The sequence below is a fragment of the Bombyx mandarina genome, chromosome 03, assembly GCF_030267445.1.
Source record: "Bombyx mandarina strain Sakado chromosome 03, ASM3026744v2".
In the NCBI taxonomy this organism is placed as follows: Eukaryota; Metazoa; Arthropoda; class Insecta; order Lepidoptera; family Bombycidae; genus Bombyx; species Bombyx mandarina.
In genome coordinates this window covers 13,185,090-13,211,203 of record NC_143210.1, presented here as the reverse complement: position 1 = coordinate 13,211,203, position 26,114 = coordinate 13,185,090, and the positions used below count along the sequence as shown (strand labels likewise).

Sequence of the window (26,114 nt, the reverse complement as noted above, 5' to 3'; positions counted from 1 at the left end):
GACGATCCAAGTGGAGCGTCAACCACCACACTGTATCCGGCCGGATCGGTAGTCAGCAGAAGGTCCAACAGAGAGGGCTCGTGCCCCTCAATATCTGGGACACGGGTGGGCTGTGTCACCAGCTGAGTGAGGCCGTAGGACAAGGCGAAATCGTAGGCAGCCCGACCCGGGAGGTCAGTGGTTCTGGACCCCAACCACTCTTGGTGGTGAGCGTTAAAGTCTCCAAGAACCACCACCTCCGCAGAAGGGTACTGCTCAAGCACGCGGTTAGTCCCCTCTTGCACATGCTCTATCAGAGCTGAACCTGCATCACTGCTGTGGGACCTGTACAGGCACGCATAGATTCGGGTACAACCTCCGTGATCTACGCGCAGCCACAAAAGGGATAGGTCCCGTTGTTCGAGGCCACGAAGACGGCGACAACAGACATCAGCCCGGACGAATACACACACCCCGGCTTTACGCAGGAAGCTGTGCTCCAATACGTAGCCGGGGTACTCAAGATATGAGGTATCATCCGGAGCTGATATCTGCGTCTCCGTTAGAAAAAGGAGGGCAGGCTGCGCCGTCTCAAGGTGGTGGTGTACGGCGTCAAGGTTACTATGTAGGCCCCTAACATTGCTGAAATCCACGTTAAATGTGGAATAGGGAGTCGCCGATAAAACCCTATTTCTTTTTCGTACTGTCATAACTTTAATTTTGTTGGGAGAGTAGGATTAGGAGAGGTAGGACGTTCGGGGCGAAATCAAGGCAATACCTGAATAAAGCGCGGAACACAGTGTATGTTCAACCACGGGTTGCGTGAGAGACTGACGCAGGGCATGGAAGGGCCCCCAGTCTACCCTGCATACGATCGCCGGGATCCACTCCGGTCTCCGACTCCGGCACGGCGACCGCACGACAGGATTTTACACCGGTTGGCGGGACAGCTTCCCGGGGCGGAGTTTAGTAGTGACACCCGGGTTCAGGTCCCCTACTGACCGGCGGGCGGCGGCGTAAAATAAAATCAGCTACTGTACGCCTTATTATTATTTATACGTATCATTTACACATCGAACATCACTAAACACTACACAAACACAGCAGCGCGTGCGTACAAAATAATATATAAAGGCACCGCGTATTATTACCGAGCTATAGTTCGCAGCATATCGTCAAGATGGCCGCCAAACATTACTTCACCATGCTCCTGCTCGTATCCCTGATGGCTCTCATAGCCAGTAACAGTTCGTTTGAAAAAGGTGAGTAATTATTTTGACTTCATTGGGCTCGATCAGAATAAAGTTACAGATTAAACACTAGTTTTTTTAATGCCCTTTGTTTTTTTTTTTTTTTTATTTCTTTATTGCTTAGGTGGATGGACGAGCTCACAGCCCACCTGGTGTTAAGTGGTTACCGGAACCCATAGACATCGACGACGTAAATGCGCCACCCACCTTGAGATATAAGTTCTAAGGTCTCAAGTATAGTTACAACGGCTGCCCCACCCTTCAAACCGAAACGCATTACTGCTTCACGGCAGAAATAGGCAGGGTGGTGGTACCTACCCGGGCGGACTCACAAGAGGTCCTACCACCAGTAATTACGCAAATAATAATTTTGCGGGTTTGATTTTTATTACACGATGTTATTCCTTCACCGTGGACGTCAATCGTGAACATTTGTTAAGTACGTATTTCATTAGAAAAATTGGTACTCGTCTGGGATTCGAACACCGGTGCATCGTTCAACACGAACGCACCGGACGTCTTACCTTTTAGGCCACGACGACTTCAAAGGGCACAAGCCCTCTTAATTGTGATTGGTTATCATTGCTCGTGAACGATAGCAATACCGCGACGTGTCAAAATATCCAGAAAACATCGTGGAGGGTAAATTAATTCCAAAATCGGCATTGAATGCAGCGTTTTTAAGTATGGATAAATAAAATGCTGTCATATAATGAATTGCGATGGTAAAAACGAGATAACGGGATCGTCTCAAATGAGTATACTCAAAAAGTAATTTCCAGACACGGTAGAGAACACAGAAAGGATCGAAGTCCTTTCGTAGAGGGATTCCCAGTGAGCCATGAGAAATCGGCCTGTCGACAAACCGCACGGACCTTTTCAAATGGAAGTAGCTGGTATTTGGAAGAGCAGCAAAGAGGATATCAATGACGTCTTGTATCCTCCTTAAATAATGATTTATTGCTTCGTCTACTCAAAAAATATCTCAGACAAATTGAAGGATAGACTTCGACGTGAAGGCAACAGTGGATCAGATATTTTATTTTATTTTATGTGTTTTATTCTTATGAGTGATGGTAACCACCCGCCAACGGGTGTATGCTCGTCTGCCTAAAAGAGCACTCTTAATTTTGTGAAATAAAATAGGTTGGGGTAAAAGTTTCTTCGCATTTTTTAAGAAAATTCGCAACATTTTTTAATATAGTTTATTTACATTTAACTAAAGTATGTAGGTACCATTTTGTTCGATAACTTTTTGCCATCTTGTAGGTAGGGTCATGATCCCCTTCTGTTGATTAATTCCGGCTGCTTTCTCTCAACTTCTTGCTTTAAACTCATCAGTTGTTCGCAGTAGAATTCAGAATCGATGGTCCTGCCTGGTGCAATCATTGTTTTTTGAAGGACGTTAGTTTTAATATGTTTGTTTAAATAATGTAAAAAATATAGCGCTTGTTAGGCACAACATTTAAATTGGATGTTGGTTTGCGCTGTGTACTTAAGGAGAAAGCCCCCCTGGAATCAGGTTGACATGTAATGAAAAGGGTTTGATTCCGCGTTTATTAACTAAATTTTATTGTTCCGATTTCCGAATGGTTCACAATGGGCAATATGGCACATTAACATAACTAGGTACCTAATAGATGCACCCCGTCATCTGACTGCCGGAGTCCCGCAAGGCTCCGCACTCTCCCCGTTACTATTTAGTTTGTATATCAACGATATACCCCGGTCTCCGGAGACCCATCTAGCGCTCTTCGCCGATGACACGGCTATCTACTACTCGTGTAGGAAGATGTCGTTGCTTCATCGGCGACTCCAGACCGCAGTAACCACCATGGGACAGTGGTTCCGCAAGTGGCGAATTGACATCAAAAGCACAGCGGTGCTATTCAAAAGGGGTCGCCCTCCGAATACCACTTCGAGCACCCCACTCCCCAATAGGCGCGTAAACACCTCCGCCGTTAGCCCCATCACTCTCTTTGACCAGCCCATACCGTGGGCCTCGAAGGTCAAATACCTAGGCGTCACCCTCGACAGAGGGATGACATTCCGTCCCCACGTAAAAACGGTACGCGATCGCGCCGCGTTTATACTAGGACGACTCTACCCAATGCTTTGTAGACGAAGCAAACTGTCCCTCCGTAACAAGGTAACCCTCTACAAAACTTGCATACGCCCCGTCATGACGTATGCAAGCGTAGTGTTCGCTCACGCGGCCCGCACCAACTTGAAACCCCTTCAGGTTATACAATCCCGATTCTGCAGGATAGCCGTCGGAGCACCATGGTTCCAGAGGAACGTGGACCTCCACGATGACCTGGAGCTCGACCCCGTCAGTAGGTATCTACAGTCGGCATCGCTGCGCCACTTTGAGAAGGCGGCACGACATGAGAACCCTCTTGTCGTGGCCGCCGGAAACTACATATCCGATCCTGTAGACCGTTTGGTAAACCGTCGACGTCGCCCAAAGCACGTCATCACGGATCCTCCTGATCCATTAACGGTGCTTTTAGGCAATACAAGCACCGGTCACCGTCCTCGCCGAACCCGTCGCTTGCGACGAAGGGCTCGACGAGCGAATTAACCACAGACACAGCCCACTGAGTTACTCGCCGGATCTTCTCAGTGGATCGCGCTTCCGATCCGGTGGTAGATTCTGCGAAGCACTGCTCTTGCTAGGGCGGTGTTAGCAATTCTCCGGTTTGAGCCCCGCGAGCTCACCTACACAAGCTAGGGTACGCTGAAATAGCCTCTCAAGGCTATCAGCATAGGTAGGAAAAAAAAAAAAAAAAAAATAGATGCATAAATTGACTACATTTACTATTTATCCCCGCATTTTTGTAGGTATATATTTCATTATTTTCGACGTCACCAATATCTCAGAGCTACTTTTTGCCACGCATGATGTTAAATTTAAATAATAAACACGAAATCACACCGTACAAGTGCTTTTAGTTATGTCTATGGTGCGTGGGGACAGAAGAAAAAGTTTACGTCAATGATATCACAAAATTTCTTCATATTATTAGGCTACCATCACGAACGCCATCCACAATGAAGGATAACGGCTTTTACTAAAATTACGATTTATACGAAGGAAAATAACTAAACATTTCGATAATTACTTGTGGTGGGGCAGTATTGGGAAGCAGCACGAGTAGGTACAGCTATCCTGCCTATTTCTACAGTGAAGTGTCCATCCGTTTCAGGTTTGACGGGTGGGACAGCAGTTACGCAAGTATTTTTTTTTTAATAATATCAGACCACGTTAACTGGTCCCGTACTAAGTTCTTAACGAACTTGTGCTACAGGTACCAGATAACGGAAATAAATGTAAGATTTTTATAATACACATACATATATTTAATATACATCCATAACCCTGGAAAGTACATTTTTATATTTATCATACAAATATCTTCGCTTGGCGGGATTCGAGCCCGCGACCCCCTTGTGTAGTGACCATGTCACTACACCAGACGGCCGTTTTTATTAAGACTTCAAGCTTATGTCCCAAGGTGGGTGGCGGCTTTCACGTTGTGAGCTTGTGTGGGGCGATGTAGATTAACTGCCTCTCTCTTCTCTTGTATTTTACAGATTGTCCTGAGAATTCTCATTTGACAATGGACCCCTGCGCGCCGACCTGTGAAGATCCAGACCTAACACACACCAGCTGCGTAGCGGCATTGCTCCCAACATGCCACTGTGATGATGGCTTCCTCTTCGACAACTCAGGAAAATGCGTACCCGTTGATGAATGTCCAGACCAAAAGAGTGAGTGCGTCAACTGTTTCCATAAACAACAGTCATGAAGTTGATCATCAATAAAGTTGATTGTTGAAAACACGAATAAAACAACATTTTCTGAAAATAAATCGTAGCTAGATCGATTTATCGCCCCCGAAATCCCCTGTATACTAAATTTTATAAAAATCGTTGGAGCCGTTTCCGACATTCAGATTATATAGGTATAAGTCTATACAATAATTGCTCGTTTAAAGATATAATAAGATAAGATAACCTATTCTCAATTTGACTTTAAGCATTAACAAAAGCTTGTATATTTGTGTGTGTCAAATAGACGGTAGTGTGTGTAATGTTTTTTTATTGATTTAATGTACATTAATGCATAATTTAAAAAAATATTGCATTCTGCACTCCGTCTCTGTATTCTCTATAAGTGTGGAAAATTTCGTACACCTCTGTCAGCGTAATTTTCGTAAAAAGGGGTAGAAAGTTTTTGGTTCACGTATTAATATATAGTATTTTACAGATTGTCCTGAGAATTCTCATTTGACAATGGACCCCTGCGCGCCGACCTGTGAAGACCCAGAACTGAAAAACACCAGCTGCGCAGCGGCATTGCTCCCAACATGCCACTGTGATGATGGCTTCCTCTTCGACAAATCAGGAAAATGCGTACCCGTTGATGAATGTCCAGACCATAAGAGTGAGTGCGTCAACTGATTCCGACTTACAATAGGGGTTGTAGTATGAAACTGCGTTTCATTGTAACTAGTTGTTCTCTGGTAGTCGAAATTCGACTATAGTTAATTAAAATTACAAGTTTGTACACTATTGTGATTGTATTGTCAAAGACTATTATATTATTTCTATTAAATAATCACAGATTTCGCCAAGACTACACTATAGATAAATAATATTAAAGGTAAACAATAACCAGACGATGACCGAGCCTAGCTCGGTTTTTTTTTGATAAATTGTGTTTTTTTAAATTATATTTACATACGCATTACATATTGATAAAATGATGAAATATTCCAAGATCGTTTAGGTATTTTAAGTGAATACGTGAGTTAAAAAGACCCAAATAATATATTTGACGGCCGTCTGGTGTAGTGGTAAGAGACATGGTCACTACACAAGGGGGTCGCGGGTTCGAATCCCGCCAAGGGAAGATAATTTGTATGATAAATATAAAATGTCTTTTCCAGGATTATGGATGTATATGAAATATATGTACGTGTATAATAAAAATCTTACATTTATTTCCGTTATCTGGTACCTGTAACACAAGTTCTTTACGAACTTAGCATGAGACTAGTTAACGTGGCGTGATTGTTAATAAATATTTATTTATTTATTATTGTTTAAATAAACAATTCATTTTCTTGGTCTAACCTTAAACCAAAAACTCATTGGCTTCCGATGGCTTAACAACGCCATCTGCTGAAATAGCTTTAGTATTATTGTGTCTTTAAAGCAGTTAGGTGCTCTCAATGATGAAAAATAGTATTATTATTCACCAATAGATGTCGGGAAGAGTCAAAAAGTTGATTATCGATAAAGTTGATTGTTGAAAACACGAATAAAACGACATTTTCTGAAAATAAATCGTAGCTAGATCGCTTTATCGCCCCCGAATCCCCTGAATACTAAATTTTATAAAAATCGTTGGAGCCGTTTCCGACATTCAGATTATATATGTATATACAATAATTGCTCGTTTAAAGGTATAATAAGATAAGATAACCTATTCTCAATTTGACTTTAAGCATTAACAAAAGCTTGTATATGTGTGTGTAGTGTGTGTAATGTTTTTTTTTATTGACTTAAAGTATTTTTAATGTATTATTTAAAAAAAAATGCATTCTGCACTCCTTCTCTATATTCTCTACTAGCGGCCCGCCCCGGCTTCGCCTGGGAAGTAGCGCATGCGATGTAAAGAATTTTAGGTAATTTTTTTACACATTGGGTTACATTATTGGAGTTTCAGTGAGGATCCCTAATTTTTTTGAAAATATAATAAACATAGCCTATGTCACCCGGAGATAGCGTAGCTTTCCAACAGTGAAAGAATTTTTTAAATCGGTTCAGTAGTTTCGGAGCCTATTCAATACAAACAAACAAACAAATCTTTCCTCTTTATAATATTAGTATAGATAAGTGTGGGTAATTTCATACTCCTCCGTCAGCGCAATTTTCGTAAAAAGGGGTAGAAAGTTTTTGGTTCACGTATTAATATATAGTATTTTACAGATTGTCCTGAGAATTCTCATTTGACAATGGACCCCTGCGCGCCGACCTGTGAAGACCCAGAACTGAAAAACACCAGCTGCGTAGCGGCATTACTCCCAACATGCCACTGTGATGATGGCTTCCTCTTCGACAAATCAGGAAAATGCGTACCCGTTGATGAATGTCCAGACCATAAGAGTGAGTGCGTCAACTGATTCCGACTTACAATAGGGGTTGTAGTATGAAACTGCGTTTCATTGTAACTAGTCCTTCTCTGGTAGTCGAAATTCGACTATAGTTAATTAAATTTACAAGTTTGTACACTATTATGATTATATGGTCAAAGACTATTATATTATTTCTATTAAATAATCACAGATTTCGCCAAGACTACACTATAGATAAATAATATTAAAGATAAACAATAACTAGACGATGACCGAGCCTAGCTCGGATTTTTTTTTTGATAAATTGTGTTTTTTTAAATTATATTTACATACGCATTACATATTGATAAAATGATGAAATATTCCAAGATCGTTTAGGCATTTTAAGTGAACACGTGAGTTAAAAAGACACAAATAATATATTTGACGGCCGTCTGGTGTAGTGGTAAGTGACATGGCCACTACACAAGGGGGTCGCGGGTTCGAATCCCGCCAAGGGAAGATAATTTTTTTTTTTTTTTTTTTTTTTTCCTACCTAAGCTGAGAGCCTTGAGAGGCTATATCAGCGTAACCCTAACTTTAGTAGGTGAGCTCACGGGGCTCAAACCTGACGATGTTGCTAACACGAACCCTAGCAAGAGTCGTGCTTCGCAGAATCTACCACCGGATCGGAAACGCGACCCACTGAGAAGATCCGGCGAGAAACTCAGTGGGCTGTGTCTGAGAGTTAATTTACTCGTCGAGCCCTTCGTCGCAAGCGACGGGTTCGACGAGAACGGTGACCGGTGCTTGAATTACCTAAAAGCACCGTTAGTGGATCGGGTGGATCCGAGATGACGTGTTTTGGGCGACGTCGACTGCTTTCCATTCTGTCCGCAGGATCGGGAATGTAGTTACCGGCGGCCACGATGAGAGGGTTCTCGTGTCGTGCCGCTTTATCGAAGTGGCGCATGGACGCCGACTGCAGATACTTACTGATGGACTCTAAGTCCAGGTCGTCATGGAGGTCGACGTTCCTGACGAACCACGGGGCTCCGACGGCTATCCTGCAAAAACGGGATTGAATGATTTGAAAGGATTTTAAGTGTATGCGGGCCGCGTGAGCGAACACTACACTTGCATAGGTCATGACGGGGCGTATGCAAGTTTTGTAGAGTGTCACCTTATTTCTAAGGGACATTTTACTTCGCCTACATATCATCGGGTAGAGACGTCCTAGAATGAAGGCGGCACGGTCGCGTACCGTCTTAATGTGGGGGCGGAATGTCATCCTACTGTCGAGGGTGACGCCTAAGTACTTGACCTTCGGGGCCCACGGTATGGGCTGGTCGAACATCGTGATTGGGCGAACGGCGGGGGCGGGGGTGTTGACGCGCCTAGTCGGGAGAGGGATGCTCAGCGTGGTGTTCGGAGGGCGACCCCTTTTGAAGAGCACCGCTGTGCTTTTCGTGGGGTTGATGTCGATGCGCCACTTCCGGAACCACTGTCCCATGGTGGTAGCTGCGGTCTGAAGTCGTCGATGAAGCAACGCCTTCTTCCTACACGAGTAGTAGATGGCGGTGTCATCGGCGAAGAGCGCCAGATGGGTCTCCGGAGACCGGGGTATATCGTTGATATACAAACTGAATAGTAACGGGGAGAGGGCGGAGCCTTGCGGGACTCCGGCTGTGACGTGACGGGGCCGGGAACGCGTTCCCTCGACTCGATATCGGAACGAACGGTTCGACAAGTAGTCTCGTATGATGAGCACGAGTCTGTCTGGCACTCCCATGTTATACAGTTTGTATATCAAACCGTTGTGCCAGACTTTGTCGAACGCCTTCGCTATATCGAAGAAGAGGGCTCCTGTCGGAATGGGTTTCCGCCTGTTCAGCCCTAGTAAGATGTGCTCCGTGAGGTGGTGCACTTGATGGACGCACGAGTGTCTGGCGCGGAATCCAAACTGCTCGTCTATAAGAATTTTATTCGCGGATACGAAATCCCAGAGGCGTTTACGAAGGAGCCGTTCGTATAATTTGCCTATCGCCGGGAGGAGACTGATGGGGCGGTAACTCGCGGTTTCGTTATTCGGTTTGCCCGGCTTGTGTATGCCGATAACGTCCGCTTCTTTCCACGCCGCGGGAAAGATGCAGTTCGTCATAGCAGCATTTAATATCGTGGCCAACATCGTTATCAGTTGGGCTGGTAACAGTTTTAGCGCGCGGTTGCGGATGCCGTCGGAGCCGGGAGCTTTCCGTGGTTGTAGGCTATCGATCGCCTCCTTGACCTCGGAAGTGGTAATGGGGGGTAACGCGTCCGAGGGCGGCAGGGAAGCTCTGCGCTCGACCTCCCTGTCGACGAACTCGGTGTGTTCGGGGTCCGCGTGTTGAGTGCTGGTGGTGCACTGTTCTTGCAGTGCATCGGCCAGCAACTCTGCCTTGTCATCGTCATCGTAAGCCGGTGATTGGCCTGAGGGGCGTACGAGAGGCGGCATAGTGGCTATAGTTTCGGACTTGAGGGTCCTAGCTAGTCGCCAGTATGCTTGGTGGGTGGGCGCGAGTTCTTCTAAATAACTATCCCAGTTTTCGTTTCGGGCGTCGCTTAAGCGGGATTTGACCTCCCGCTGTAAGCGACGCATCCGAGTCCGGTTTGAATCCGTGGGATATCGATCGTAGGCCCGGATTGCCGCGTTCCTAACTCTTACGAGGTCCCTAAGATCGGGGGAAAGTCTGATGCGGTGGAAGCAATCCTCCACATCGACTTGCTTAGAAGATCTTATGATCGCCGTCGAGACGTGATCAGTGAAGATGTTTATGGATTCGACGGTATCCTCGGGGGATGGAGTTGAATCCGGGCCGCAAGGGAGGATTGGTGGAGCGGTGTCAGCTAAGCACGTGCCCAGCTTCTTCCAATCCACCATGGTCCTCATATCTGGTTCTCGGTTGACTGGGCGACCGAGCTGCATTACGACAGGTCGGTGGTCTGAGTCGAGTTCTGACATTGCCTCGATGGAGCGTAAGCGCAGAGTTACGTTCCTCAGCAGTGCCAGATCTATTGTGCTCGGACGACGCGCGGCGTTGTACGGATAGCACGTGGGGGTCGGGGGGTTAAATATTTCGAATGTGAGGTCGTCTATGAACGCGTCGAGACGCCTACCGTTCACATTCGTGCGATGGCAGTTCCACCTAGTGTGGTGGCAATTTAAATCGCCTGCCAGGATGACCGCGTCCCCCATACCGAGCAGTGTCTCGAGGTCACTGCTCAGGAGGGGTTTGTCAGGGGGGAGATAGACGGATGCGATGACAATCGGCTGGTGTCCCGTCAGCGCGATGCGGCACACTGACGCCTCGATATGTAAGAGCGAGGGAGTATCGAGAGGGACGCAGTGCAGGGCCCTCCTATAGTAAATGACAGTCCCGCCCTTGCGGGTGGAGAGTCTGTCATTCCTAACCATGACGTAATTCGCGACTTTGGGGTCGCGACGCGAGGGCTTTAGGAAGGTCTCCTGCACCAGAAGGATGTCGATGAGATTGTCACGTAGAAACTCATAAACCTGGTCGCGCTGACGCGCGAGTCCGTTAGCATTGTAGAATGCTAACTTCAAAGAATGGGGTTTTAATCTCGCGTTGCACGCCATTGATTACCGGTAATCAAACCAGCGTGCGCTGGACGGACTCGATGACGTCGATGTATTCGAACGTCGCGTTTAGGCGGTCTTCGGCCGTGACCGCTCTGCGCATGGCGTCGGCGAATGCACGCATGCGGTCAATGTTTATCGCGGCGATGTAGTCGCGAATAATCGTAAAATCGTTTGAGTGCGCGGGGCCGGGGCGAGGCGCGGGACCGGGCGCGGGCGCGGGGGCGGGGCGCGGCGCGAGTAGAGGTTGCGGCGCGTACCGCGGTTGGGGTGCCGGTGTCGTTCCTGCCTTCGTGAACGGCAACGGTTTCGCCCACGCGGAGACGGTGGGCACCGGAGCCGGTACGAAAGCCGGTTTCGGCGCGCGGGGCGCCGAAGTCTTTGGGCCAGCGGTTTTAGGGGGCGCGTTTGCCGGGCGCTTCCGTGGAGCCTTGGGGCATCCACGGTAGTTGGCCGTGTGTCCCTGCTTGCGGCAGAGTACACAGCTCGGCGGCTCCGTCGCTGTCTCCTTTACCCGCGAGCAATCGGTGGTCGCGTGATCGTCTAAACATTTCACGCAACGCGGTCGCGCGTTGCAGTTACGCGCGGAGTGGCCATATAACTGGCAACGGTGGCACTGCCCGGGAGTGCCGCGTTTGTAGGGGGCCTCTACGGTGACCCCCGATAGGCCGCACACGGTGCGGAGACATGAGGCAATTTTCTTGCCCTCCGGTGTGGCTTCTAGTGCTACGAGCACCATATCATACGCGAATTTATCGCGCCCGCTGTGCATCCGGTGCACGCTTATGACGGGGTAGGACTGACCTACCAGGTCATTTTTGATTTGCTCGACGTCGAGCTCTTTTGGGACTCCGCGTACTACGACGCGGAGTTCGCGCTCCTCCTGGAGCGCATAGGTGTGATAACCTATGCGTTCCTTGCGGAGGTATGCTGTCAAAGACCTATGGTCGTCGGATCACTCTACTTTGATTTGTATTCCATGCGGAATATTCCTCGCATGGACTACATTTATCTTGTTGGCCTTAAGGGCCAGGGATACGCGATCCCAAGAAGATTTTTCCCGCAGGATGACCGGCGGCGGCGCGGGAACTTTTCGGACGGGCGCGGGCCCGGGGCGCGGCGACGGGGTTGCGCGGCGAGGGGAGTCGGGTGTGACCACGACTTTAGGCCGCGACGCGTTCGCGGCCTTGGGTTGTTTCGGCGCCGCGGACGGTTCCACGGCGCGGGCGCGTTTTTTCCCGCGCGCGACGGTGGTGAACCCTTCCGAGGTTCCCGGTTGGGGACTCGCGGCGAACTCGTACTCCATTTCCGACTCGGAGTCGGAGCCGGAGCTTACCGCTACGGAGGACGCGATCGACGCGGGCGCGGGGGTGGGGGGCGACATCGGCGAGTCGCGAGGTTCCGGCGCGGGGGGCGACAACGGAGAGTCGCGGAGTGCCGGCGCGTCAAGGCCGGCCTTGTAGGCTTCAAATCTTGCTATTATGTCCGGACAAAAGTCGCGGACGAACTTAAAAAAGAGCGCGCCATTGGCGTCACTCATGGTGAGTGTGTGCCCGGGGGGGGCGTCCCCGGGACTTAAAGCAAACTCGCCGAAAGGCGAGTCCCCTGAGTGGGATTTATACCCCCTGCGCTGTACTTGCCAGCAGTGATTTGCAGGGGGGGGATGCCTATGCCGTGAAAACGGCAGTCAGCTGGGATTGGGGTGGAGAGTTTGGGAAGGTGGGGCCCCACTGGGTTGTGAGTGCCACAACAAGCGGTGATCGCAGTGGGGGTTCAGTCTTTAAAAAGACTGTTTTGCACGCCGAATAAGATAATTAAATATAATAAATGGAATGAATGAATGATAATGAGTTGTCGTTTCGAATGCAAAACTAACGAGCACGAAGTACGCTTTACCGATTCAAGGTCGCGATGCCAGCGACAGAGCGTCCGGAATGCAAAACAACGTCAACGACAATGTCGTGCAATCCAAACACACGATCGCGACAGCAGCGACAATTTCTCGGGAAAACGCGTCCGGGCTCAACCGTGTTGCGATCGGAACTGGGAAGATAATTTGTATGATTATATAATTTTATATTATATATTTTATATAAAATGTCTTTTCCAGGGTTATGGATGTATATTAAATATATGTATGTGTAAATAAAAATCTTACATTTATTTCCGTTATCTGGTACCTGTAACACAAGTTCTTTACGAACTTAGCACGAGACTAGTTAACGTGGCGTGATTGTTAATAAATATTTATTTATTTATTATTATTTAAACAAACAATTCATTTTCTTGGTCTAACCTTAAATCAAAAACTTATTGGCTTCGGGTGGCTTAAGAACGCCATCTGCTGAAATAGCTTTAGTGTTATTGTGTCTTTAAAGCAGTTAGGTGCTCTCAATTATGAAAAATAGTATTATTATTCGCCAATAGATGTCGGGAAGAGTCAAAAAGTTGATTATCGATAAAGTTGATTGTTGAAAACACGAATAAAACGACATTTTCTGAAAATAAATCGTAGCTAGATCGATTTATGCCCCCCAAATCCCTGGTATACTAAATTTTATAATAATCGTTCGAGCCATTTCCGAGATTCAGATTACATATACATGTATATACAATAATTGCTCGTAAAGGTATAATAAGATAAGATAACCTATTCTCAATGTGACTTTAAGCATTAACAAAAGCTCCGAGCTTTTATATTTGTGTGTCAAATACATGGTAGTGTGTATAATGTTTTTTTTATTGATTTAAAGTATTTTCAATGCATAATTTAAAAAAAATTGTATTCTGCACTCCTTCTCTTTATTCTCTATAAGTGTGGGTAATTTCATACTCCTCCGTCAGCGTAATTTTCGTAAAAAGGGGTAGAAAGTTTTTGGTTCACGTATTAATATATAGTATTTTACAGATTGTCCTGAGAATTCTCATTTGACAATGGATCCCTGCGCGCCGACCTGTGAAGACCCAGAACTGAAAAACACCAGCTGCGCAGCGGCATTGCTCCCAACATGCCACTGTGATGATGGCTTCCTCTTCGACAAATCAGGAAAATGCGTACCCGTTGATGAATGTCCAGACCATAAGAGTGAGTGCGTCAACTGATTCCGACTTACAATAGGGGTTGTAGTATGAAACTGCGTTTCATTGTAACTATTCCTTCTCTGGTAGTCGAAATTCGACTATAGTTAATTAAATTTACAAGTTTGTACACTATTATGATTATATTGTCAAAGACTATTATATTATTTCTATTAAATAATCACAGATTTCGCCAAGACTACACTATAGATAAATAATATTAAAGATAAACAATAACCAGACGATGACCGAGCCTAACTAGGTTTTTTTTTTTGATAAATTGTGTTTTTTTAAATTATATTTACATACGCATTACATATTGATAAAATGATGTAATATTCCAAGATCGTTTAGGCATTTTAAGTGAACACGTGAGTTAAAAAGACACAAATAATATATTTGACGGCCGTCTGGTGTAGTGGTAAGTGACATGGCCACTACACAAGGGGGTCGCGGGTTTGAATCCCGCCAAGGGAAGATAATTTGTATGATAAATATAAAATGTCTTTTCCAGGGTTATGGATGTATATTAAATATATGTACGTGTATAATACAAATCTTACATTTATTTCCGTTATCTGGTACCTGTAACACAAGTTCTTTACGAACTTAACACGAGACTAGTTAACGTGGCGTGATTGTTAATAAATATTTATTTATTTATTATTATTTAAATAAACAATTCATTTTCTTGGTCTAACCTTAAACCAAAAACTCATTGGCTTCGGGTGGCTTAACAACGCCATCTGCTGAAATAGCTTTAGTGTTATTGTGTCTTTAAAGCAGTTAGGTGCTCTCAATGATGAAAAATAGTATTATTATTCACCAATAGATGTCGGGAAGAGTCATAAAGTTGATTATCGATAAAGTTGATTGTTGAAAACACGAATAAAACGACATTTTCTGAAAATAAATCGTAGCTGGATCGATTTATCGCCCCCGAAATCCCCTGTATACTTAATTTTATAAAAATCGTTGGAGCCGTTTCCGACATTCAGATTATATATGTATATACAATAATTGCTCGTTTAAGATAAGATAATCTATTCTCAATTTGACTTTAAGCATTAACAAAAGCTTTTGTATTTGTGTGTGTCAAATACATGGTAGTGTGTGTAATGTTTTTTTTATTGATTTAACGTATTTTTTAATGCATAATAAAAAAAAAATTGCATTCTGCACTCCTTCTCTATATTCTCTATAAGTGTGGGTAATTTCATACTCCTCCGTCAGCGCAATTTTCGTAAAAAGGGGTAGAAAGTTTTTGGTTCACGTATTAATATATAGTATTTTACAGATTGTCCTGAGAATTCTCATTTGACAATGGACCCCTGCGCGCCGACCTGTGAAGACCCAGAACTGAAAAACACCAGCTGCGCAGCGGCATTGCTCCCAACATGCCACTGTGATGATGGCTTCCTCTTCGACAAATCAGGAAAATGCGTACCCGTTGATGAATGTCCAGACCATAAGAGTGAGTGCGTCAACTGATTCCGACTTACAATAGGGGTTGTAGTATGAAACTGCGTTTCATTGTAACTAGTCCTTCTCTGGTAGTCGAAATTCGACTATAGTTAATTAAATTTACAAGTTTGTACACTATTATGATTATATGGTCAAAGACTATTATATTATTTCTATTAAATAATCACAGATTTCGCCAAGACTACACTATAGATAAATAATATTAAAGATAAACAATAACCAGACGATGACCGAGCCTAACTAAGTTTTTTTTTGATAAATTGTGTTTTTTTAAATTATATTTACATACGAATTACATATTGATAAAATGATGAAATATTCCAAGATCGTTTAGGCATTTTAAGTGAACACGTGAGTTAAAAAGACACAAATAACATATTTGACGGCCGTCTGGTGTAGTGGTAAGTGACATGGCCACTACACAAGGGGGTCGCGGGTTCGAATCCCGCCAAGGGAAGATAATTTGTATGATAAATATAAAATGTCTTTTCCAGGGTTATGGATGTATATTAAATATATGTACGTGTATAATACAAATCTTACATTTATTTCCGTTATCTGGTACCTGTAACACAAGTTCTTTACGAACTTAACACGAGACTAGTTAACGTGGCGTGATTGTTAATAAATATTTATTTATTTATTATTATTTAAATAAACAATTCATTTTCTTGGTCTAACCTTAAACCAAAAACTCATTGGCTTCGGGTGGCTTAACAACGCCATCTGCTGAAATAGCTTTAGTGTTATTGTGTCTTTAAAGCAGTTAGGTGCTCTCAATGATGAAAAATAGTATTATTATTCACCAATAGATGTTGGGAAGAGTCAAAAAGTTGATTATCGATAAAGTTGATTGTTGAAAACACGAATAAAACGACATTTTCTGAAAATAAATCGTAGCTAGATCGATTTATCGCCCCCGAAATCCCCTGAATACTAAGTTTTATAAAAATCGTTGGAGCCGTTTCCGACATTCAGATTATATATGTATATACAATAATTGCTCGTTTAAAGGTATAATAAGATAAGATAACCTATTCTCAATTTGACTTTAAGCATTAACAAAAGCTACAAGCTTTTATATTTGTGTGTGTCAAATACATGGTAGTGTGTGTAATGTTTTTTTTATTGATTTAAAGTACTTTTAATGCATAATTTAAAAAAAAAAATTGCATTCGGCACTCCTTCTCTATATTCTTTATAAGTGTGGGAAAGGACAATGCCCATTTTCTATGGGCGTTTGGGCCTCTAAAAAAAGTTGTCGGGTCATGATGATTTTAACTTAATTTGATAGACAATGAAATATCGTTTCATATTCAGGAAACGATTTTTATATTCTCACCCAGATTTAAGAGAAACCTGTTTTTTTCTGCAGCTAAAATTAAGTTGTTAATTGTTTTCTTCGAAATCAATAATCGCTCTCATCATTATTTACAGTATTAAATAAGTTAATTGTGGTTAATGTTGTTGGAAATAAGCCCTTACGTACATTTTATTATTATTATATCCTCATAATAATAACAAAATGAAATGAAATCCGGAAGCCGGCAACGATATTGTTGTTGTGGTTTTTAAATTTGCCAATAAGCAGACAAAGAGCGTAGCCTATACAGCCTAGTCTGTCGTAGTTATATTTTTTTATGTTAATAAAAAGCCGGTGTATCTCTTTTTATTGCTTTTTGGGAGTTTTGACGTCAACTCGATGAATAGCACATTGAGTGAGCGTGAAGTTCCGCAGACCTGTTATCTTGAAAAAAAAAAAACAGTCACTGCTATGTTAGCCACAGTTTTATTCCAATGCCTCAATAATCGTGAACAACCATTATTGACGTTTAATACACAAAACAACACCCAATGCGTATATTATAAATCACAATAAACTATTAAAAAACATTAAAATAAAACTTCAAGTGACGCTTCACTCGGGTTGCTGCCAAAACTCTCTGATCATATATAATAAGAATAGAGTAATGGTAGGCCATTGAGATTTTTACTAATGGAATCATTAATATCTAAAAATATTAAATAATTCATGGTTTTAAGTAATAATTATTATTACAATACATAAATATTGAATTGAACAACAATAAACTAAAAAGTCTGTGAATTATAACCATTAGCTATTTTTTTTAATTTGTTGTTCAAGTCACAGAGAACTCTTTCGTTTGTCAGCATATAGGTTTACTATAAGGCTGTATGGGCTAATTTGCCCTTTGTCTATTGGCGAATTTAAAAACTATGGCACTCAGTTTTGGGATGTTATCAAATAAGTAATTTATTTTTTTGTAAAATAATGCCAGGGTGAAAGAAATGTTGATACATAAACTAAACAACATGAAAAAATAAGGCATAATTTTTCAAGTACAAACAGTTTTGTCATGAAGTTGGCCCACTTTTGGGCATTGTTCTTTCATACTCCTCCGTCAGCGCAATTTTCGTAAAAAGGGGTAGAAAGTTTTTGGTTCACGTATTAATATATAGTATTTTACAGATTGTCCTGAGAATTCTCATTTGACAATGAACCCCTGCGCGCCGACCTGTGAAGACCCAGAACTGAAAAACACCAGCTGCGCAGTGGCATTGCTCCCAACATGCCACTGTGATGATGGCTTCCTCTTCGACAAATCAGGAAAATGCGTACCCGTTGATGAATGTCCAGACCATAAGAGTGAGTGCGTCAACTGATTCCGACTTACAATAGGGGTTGTAGTATGAAACTGCGTTTCATTGTAACTAGTCCTTCTCTGGTAGTCGAAATTCGACTATAGTTAATTAAATTTACAAGTTTGTACACTATTATGATTATATGGTCAAAGACTATTATATTATTTCTATTAAATAATCACAGATTTCGCCAAGACTACACTATAGATAAATAATATTAAAGATAAACAATAACCAGACGATGACCGAGCCTAACTAAGTTTTTTTTTGATAAATTGTGTTTTTTTAAATTATATTTACATACGAATTACATATTGATAAAATGATGAAATATTCCAAGATCGTTTAGGCATTTTAAGTGAACACGTGAGTTAAAAAGACACAAATAACATATTTGACGGCCGTCTGGTGTAGTGGTAAGTGACATGGCCACTACACAAGGGGGTCGCGGGTTCGAATCCCGCCAAGGGAAGATAATTTGTATGATAAATATAAAATGTCTTTTCCAGGGTTATGGATGTATATTAAATATATTGTAACGTAATGTTACAACTGAAATTGTCTGCAAAATAAAAAGATAAAAAAAAACCTTAAAACAAAAGTATTAATGTTCAAAGCAGTTATTTTATCGACTGTACCGCTGAGGTGAGAACAATAGTTCCCACCTCCCCCCGAGACGTAGGTTCGGCTGGCGCAGACACTGCGCAGCCGCCGGCAGTCGTCACTAATATATTAAGTGTATAATCTATGGTCGTCACTAGACTTCCTTATTAGTCTTACGTTTGTATTCGAGTTCAGTTAAAGTTCGTTTTCAAACCTAGACGACTTACCTACAAATAATTTATTTAAAAAATATATTTAGTACAGCAATATCGTGTGCTGTTTAATATTAACACGATTAAAATAAACGGATTCGACCCCGCTTTTAGGGTGAGTTGGAAATGGCATATTATTATTTTTTAACGCATTACTTCTTTTCTATTTTTTTGCTAATTATGCACAGCTATATTTCACTTGTTTTTTTTTGCTTTCATTTTTTATTGTGAATTTACTCCGTTCTGGTTGTCCACTACCACGATAATCTCGCCACAAGATGTGGGTACCTTGCTCGAGTTCTCGTTGGTCAACCAGATCGGAAGGTAGATAAACCAGTTCGTGAAATTGGTCTTATCGCTTCCAGGGTTCATGCCTTGCTGCCTTTCACGCTTCTTGCTTCGCTTGATAATCTGCGTCTGTGCTGAAAAGGTCATCTCCGCACAGTAACCCGTACCCTGGTGATCTAGCCAGCCCAGGAAACCTCCAGGAGTCCAGACGTGGTGCTTCAGCGGGTCAACCCACGTCCGTTGGCTGCCGGAATTCAGGAGGGTAACCTACAGAGGGAGAGTCAGATCGGCCGTACAACCACACCCTACAAATTTGTGTGCTCAACTGCCTGTTTTTTTTTTGTAATATATATTCTTTTAACTGAGACACTAGTTTTTTTCTTTTTTTTTAAAGGAAAGACTAAGCAGTTGTCGCAATATGTACGTGTATAATACAAATCTTACATTTATTTCCGTTATCTGGTACCTGTAACACAAGTTCTTTACGAACTTAACACGAGACTAGTTAACGTGGCGTGATTGTTAATAAATATTTATTTATTTATTATTATTTAAATAAACAATTCATTTTCTTGGTCTAACCTTAAACCAAAAACTCATTGGCTTCGGGTGGCTTAACAACGCCATCTGCTGAAATAGCTTTAGTGTTTAGTGTTATTGTGTCTTTAAAGCAGTTAGGTGCTCTCAATGATGAAAAATAGTATTATTATTCACCAATAGATGTCGGGAAGAGTCATAAAGTTGATTATCGATAAAGTTGATTGTTGAAAACACGAATAAAACGACATTTTCTGAAAATAAATCGTAGCTAGATCGACTTATCGCCCCCGAAATCCCCTGTATACTTAATTTTATAAAAATCGTTGGAGCCGTTTCCGACATTCAGATTATATATGTATATACAATAATTGCTCGTTTAAAGGTATAATAAGATAAGATAACCTATTCTCAATTTGACTTTAAGCATTAACAAAAGCTTTTGTATTTGTGTGTGTCAAATACATGGTAGTGTGTGTAATGTTTTTTTTATTGATTTAACGTATTTTTTAATGCATAATTAAAAAAAAATTGCATTTTGCACTCCTTCTCTATATTCTCTATAAGTGTGGGTAATTTCATACTCCTCCGTCAGCGCAATTTTCGTAAAAAGGGGTAGAAAGTTTTTGGTTCACGTATTAATATATAGTATTTTACAGATTGTCCTGAGAATTCTCATTTGACAATGGACCCCTGCGCGCCGACCTGTGAAGACCCAGAACTGAAAAACACCAGCTGCGCAGCGGCATTGCTCCCAACATGCCACTGTGATGATGGCTTCCTCTTCGACAAATCAGGAAAATGCGTACCCGTTGATGAATGTCCAGACCATAAGAGTGAGTGCGTCAACTGATTCCGACTTACAATAGGGGTTGTAGTATGAAACTGCGTTTCATTGTAACTAGTTGTTCTCTGGTAGTCGAAATTCGACTATAGTTAATTAAAATTACAAGTTTGTACACTATTGTGATTGTATTGTCAAAGACTATTATATTATTTCTATTAAATAATCACAGATTTCGCCAAGACTACACTATAGATAAATAATATTAAAGATAAACAATAAATAACCTATTCTCAATTTGACTTTAAGCATTAACAAAAGTTGGACAATAAACAAATAGTATGCACGCGTGTGTGTGTCAAATACCTACATGGTAGTGTGTGTAATGTTTTTTTTATTGATTTAATGTTTTTTTAATGCATAATTTAAAAAAAAATTAGCCTTCTGCACTACTTCTCTATATTCTCTATAAGTGTGGGAAATTTCATACTCCTCCGTCCGCGCAATTTTCGTAAAAAGATTTTTGAGAGAAACTTTTTTCAAATGGTACCTGTGAGGTTCTTCTTTTAAAAAAATTTGCAACATTCGATTATCGACTTTCAGTTGCTTTTTTTTTTTAAACCAGACAAGAAAGATGAATATTCCGAAAATTCGAATGATTTTTGATTACGAGTTCCGACGCGGAACTAACGCTGCAGAAACAGCTCGCAATATCAATGTTGCATTTGGAAAGGGGACTGCTAATGAACGCACCGTGCGATTTTGGTTTAAACGCTTTCGTGATGGAAATTTTGATTTGAAGAACTAACCACGTGGAAGACCACCCACACATGTGAATAACAATGAATTAAAAGAGATGGTGGAAGCCGATCCGAGCCAAACTACCCAGGAATTAGCGGCATGGTTTAACGTTATCTCACCAACAATATTGACTTATTTGCGTCAAATCAATAAAATAAAATAAAATGAAAAATGGATGCCTCATGATTTGACTGATCTGCAGAAAGAAACGCGTGTTGAAACTTGTGTTGCCTTGTTGAATCGATACAGAAATGAAGGAATATTGGATCGAATTGTGACGTGTGATGAAAAGTGGATTCTTTACGATAACCGTAAACGCAAAATTCAATGGCTGACCCCAGGTCAAACGCCGCAACAGTGTCCTAAAGCAAAGCTTACCAATTAAAAGGTAATGGTAACTGTTTGGTGGTCTCAGCATGGTGTTATTCACTATAGCTTTCTCCGATCTGGTCAAGCAATAACGGCAGATGTCTACTGTGCCGAACTCCGTACAATGATAGCAAAACCTGCAGTGAAACAGCCCCGACTCATGAATCGATCTTCACCATTATTGCTCCATGATAACGCGACACCTCATACAGCACGAGAAACCGTTTTAACTCTATAGGAACTGCAATTAGAAACCATTCGTTACCCTCCGTATTCGCCCGACCTTGCTCCAACGGACTGCCATTTTTTTTGTGATTTGTTCAATTTTTACGTGATAAAAAGTTTTCTTCCCAGGAGGCAGTACAAAATATTTTCACACAGTTTGTAGAATTTAGATCACCAGAATTCTATCGCAAAGGCATAAAAGATCTTTCTATTAGATGGCAGCAATGTATCGGTAATAATGGTAGATATTTTGATTAAATAAAAAAAACAAATTTAAATTTTTCAGTAAAAATCGTCAATTTCATACTTTAACCCCTAATATTTCGTTTTCAAAGTTCATTATTACTGTCTTCAAAAACTAAATTTCAGTACCTACCTAATTATCAACCGTTTCTATTAAAATTTTTGAATAAAGAAATGGTTTGTTTGTGTTTTTCTTGGAATTCACAAAAGTAGGCAGAGATTTGAATGAAAAATGAAAAATCATATAATCATAATAAGTCATTCCATGAGCATGTCTGTAAATATTCCAAGCTGTTTAAAAAAGCCTGTACATTGGCCAAGTCATTGCACTTAGGCAATCTTATAAAAAATTAACCTGACAAAATTAAAATTACTTGGAATATTATTAATAGGGAGACTGGGTATGTCAGAAACAGCAATGCTGAATTAACTTTGAAAATCAATGATAAAACAATAACTTCTCATCAAGAAGTGGCCAGTGCCTTTGAGCGCTACTTTGCTGATATCCCAGCTTCTACTACAAAATCTTTAATTTCATCTCCTACCGTCGCCGAATCATTACTGCAAGATCATGTTGATAAATGCAGTGTTAACTTTAAGTTCACAAATATTGATATAAAGGACATAATTGATAATTTCAAGCTCATTACTATTAAGAAAACTGGTGATTTATGGGGAATTTCAATTAAGGTTATAAAATCCATTATTGATATAATCGCACCTTACCTTGCTACAATATTTAATGACTGTTTTGATTGTGGTGTGTTTCCTGATCTAATGAAATATAGTAAAATAATACCTTTGTTTAAATCTGGTAGTACTTTTGACCCCGCTAACTTTAGGCCCATTTCAGTACTACCTACATAGAGTAAAATTTCTGAAAAAAATATTTTGGAACAATTTTGAACCATTTCAATTCCAATAACCTGCTTCATAACAAACAATATGGATTCACTAGAGGTCGTTTAGCTATTGATGCAGGTGTAGATCTTATTAAAAATATTTTTCAGGCTTGAGAGGAATCGCATAATGCCCTTGGTGTATTCTGCGACTTATCTAAAGCTTTTGATTGTGTTGAGCATAATACATTGTTGAGGAAATTAAACCATTATGGTATTAGGGGCGTTTCATTAGAATTTATTAAATCTTATTTATCCGGAAGAATCCAAAAGGTAGACGTAAAAGGAAAGAGATCTTCCGGTGTCTTACTTAATATGGGTGTTCCTCAGGGTTCCATATTGGGTCCCTTTCTATTTCTTGTGTATATCAATGATTTACCAAAGCTTATTAAAACCCGTCACGAGGTCGTATTATTCGCTGACGATACATCCTAATTGTTTAAAATTAAACGACAATTGGAATATTATGACGATGTGAATGATGCTATCTCGCGCGTGGTACATTGGTTTAGTGTTAATAATCTGTTATTAAATAACAAAAAAACAAAATGTATAAAATTTACCACACCTAATGCTAGACAAGTAGACACTAATATTACTGTAAGTGGAGAGACACTGGAGCTTGTGGATTCGACAGTTTTTCTTGGTATAGCAGTTGATTCCAAGCTGCAGTGGGGTCCTCACATATGCAAGTTAGCGAGTAGACTTAGTTCTGCAGCGTTTGCGGTAAAAAAAATACGAACGTATACTAATGAAGATATGACACGTCTGGTTTATTTCAGTTATTTTCATAGTGTTATGTCCTATGGCATTTTGCTATGGGGCAATGCTGCCGATGTTGAAACGATTTTCATCCTGCAGAAGAGGGCTATTCGTGCTATTTATAATATGCACCCGAGGGAATCCTTGAGGGACAAGTTTAAGGAAATGAAAATTCTAACTTTAGCGTCCCAATACATTTTTGAAAATTTATTGTAAGTGCATAAAAACATTGAAGAATTCCCCAGAGTCTGCGATTTGCATAATGTGACCACTAGGAACAAACATAGGCTTGCGTTGCCGGCGGCTTGAATTAAGAAAATAAGCAACTCTTTTAGGGGGCTGGGTGTACAACTTTTCAACAAGATTCCACAAAACGTTCAATTACTACCTGTTCATAGATTTAAGAAAACTGTCAAGGTACGTTTATGCAACAAGGCATATTATAAAGTTAAGGATTATTTACTAGATAGTACTACGTGGGAATGAGGCGTTCGCTCCTGGCCTTTTCATTTTTCATTATTATTATTTTATTTTATTTTAATTGTATTTTTTTGCTTGTTTTTTCGTTTATTGTAAATATATTTACTTATTAAAAGAAAAAAAAAGAAAATATTTGAGAAAAAACAAAAAAAAAGAAGCCCGCTGAGTTTGTTTCGCCGGTTCTTCTCAGGACTGTGGCTTTTTTTGGAACCGGTGGTAGAGGTAACAATGTTGTTTATATTTTGACATTCAACAAATGTGTTATACTGACATCTAAGTTGAAATAAATGATTTTGAATTTGAATTTTGTTTTGAATTAAATGATGATTGATTAATTGATGATGATTTTTCTTATAAGTATAGATTGACTGAACTTTCTGTCGTTGAGACAAAAGAGAAGTTCAGTTTGACTTAATTCAATAACACTGTGTAAAAAAATAATTTGTGGAAAATAAAGGGTTTAAATGTTGTTTTCTTCGTATTGTATAAAAAAGGCAATTAAGTACTTTTTTTATTTATTGCTTAGATGGTTGGACGAGCTTCCAGCCCACCTGGTGTTAAGTGGTAAATTACTTTATTACTGTTCGACCATAGTTAGAATATTCCTTATCGTTATAATGCAACATTTTTGATGGATGCAGATGATAGATTTTTTAAAATAATGCAGATATAATTGAAACTTTAAAATATTTACTTGAAAAACAGTGTCTAGATTGATATAACAGCATGTTAATAAAATATATAGTGAACGCGGAATGGGCAATATGGAAGACAATTTTTTGTAAAACATACGGAAACAAAGGTCGGTGGCAGGTTAAATATATTTTTACATTTAAATTTCAAGGAGGATCATTATGGGAAATGCTACAGAAAAAAAAGACTGTTACTAGAGATAAAAATATTGACACACACGATAATTCACCTTATTGTTATGGGCTTATCAGATTATATAATGTTCAAAATGGATTAGGAAGTAATAGGAATCGACTGCAATTCTTTTTAATTAAATTGGTAAACATGAACGAACAGTCTCTCGTATAGTAAACTAGCAGACCCGGCCACACGTTGCAGTGGCTAAGGTTTTTGTTTCGAAATAACACGTGGCCGGCTATACTAATACCAAAAATTAACAAACTAAGAACAATAATTGAATTTCACTGTATCGCGTTTACTACGAAATAAATTTCACTTATACTTTAGCCTCAGCAACACGTGGCGTTGATGCCATTAAATTGTAGCTTATATTAAACGTTAGTATTTTTAGCACAGCGCCATCTATGAGATATTAATGTCAGACAGTATTACAATTGTCTGTAAAGTTGTTTCGAAGTCGTCGTGGCCTAAAGGATAAGACGTCCGGTGCATTCGTGTGTAGCGATGCACCGGTGTTCGAATCCCGCAGGCGTGTACCAATTTTTCTAATGAAATACGTACTCGACAAATGTTCACGATTGACTTCCACGGTGAAGGAATAACATCGTGTAATAAAAATCAAACCCGCAAAATTATAATTTGCGTAATCACTGGTGGTAGGACCTCTTGTGAGTCCGCACGGGAAGATACCACCACCCCGCCTATTTCTGCCGTGAAGCAGTAATACGTTTCGGTTTGAAGGGTGGGGTAGCCGTTGTAACTATACTGAGACCGTAGAACTTATATCTGGGTGGGTGGTGCATTTACATTGTTGATGTCT

The 26,114-nt window shown here is 41.0% G+C and overlaps 2 protein-coding genes and 1 long non-coding RNA gene across 5 annotated transcripts; all 3 read left to right on the top strand.

The window, feature by feature from the left end:
- Positions 1-1,136: 1,136 nt before the first annotated feature.
- Positions 1,137-24,725, top strand: LOC114242354 (SCO-spondin). 3 transcript variants are annotated; one of them, XM_089737896.1, is made up of 8 exons: positions 1,137-1,241; positions 4,827-5,003; positions 5,503-5,679; positions 7,230-7,406; positions 13,900-14,076; positions 15,367-15,543; positions 18,046-18,222; positions 20,518-24,725. In XM_089737896.1, the coding sequence occupies exons 1-8, from the start codon at positions 1,160-1,162 to the stop codon at positions 20,709-20,711; spliced, it is 1,338 nt and encodes a 445-aa protein (XP_089594022.1). In that variant the 5' UTR covers positions 1,137-1,159; the 3' UTR covers positions 20,712-24,725. The 3 variants fall into 3 exon arrangements, with proteins under 3 accessions (XP_089594022.1, XP_089594033.1, XP_089594027.1); XM_089737907.1 differs by lacking the exons at positions 5,503-5,679; positions 7,230-7,406; XM_089737901.1 differs by lacking the exons at positions 18,046-18,222; positions 20,518-24,725 and having other exon boundaries at positions 15,367-16,091.
- LOC149503333 (uncharacterized) lies at positions 11,900-12,454 on the top strand. Its single transcript, XM_089738169.1, has one exon. It carries the CDS (start codon positions 11,900-11,902, stop codon positions 12,452-12,454), a length of 555 nt encoding a protein of 184 aa, XP_089594295.1.
- Positions 18,975-19,683, top strand: LOC149503332 (uncharacterized). Its single transcript, XR_016325355.1, has 2 exons — positions 18,975-19,148; positions 19,399-19,683. It is a non-coding gene; the product is annotated as an uncharacterized LOC149503332 (long non-coding RNA).
- Positions 24,726-26,114: the final 1,389 nt, after the last annotated feature.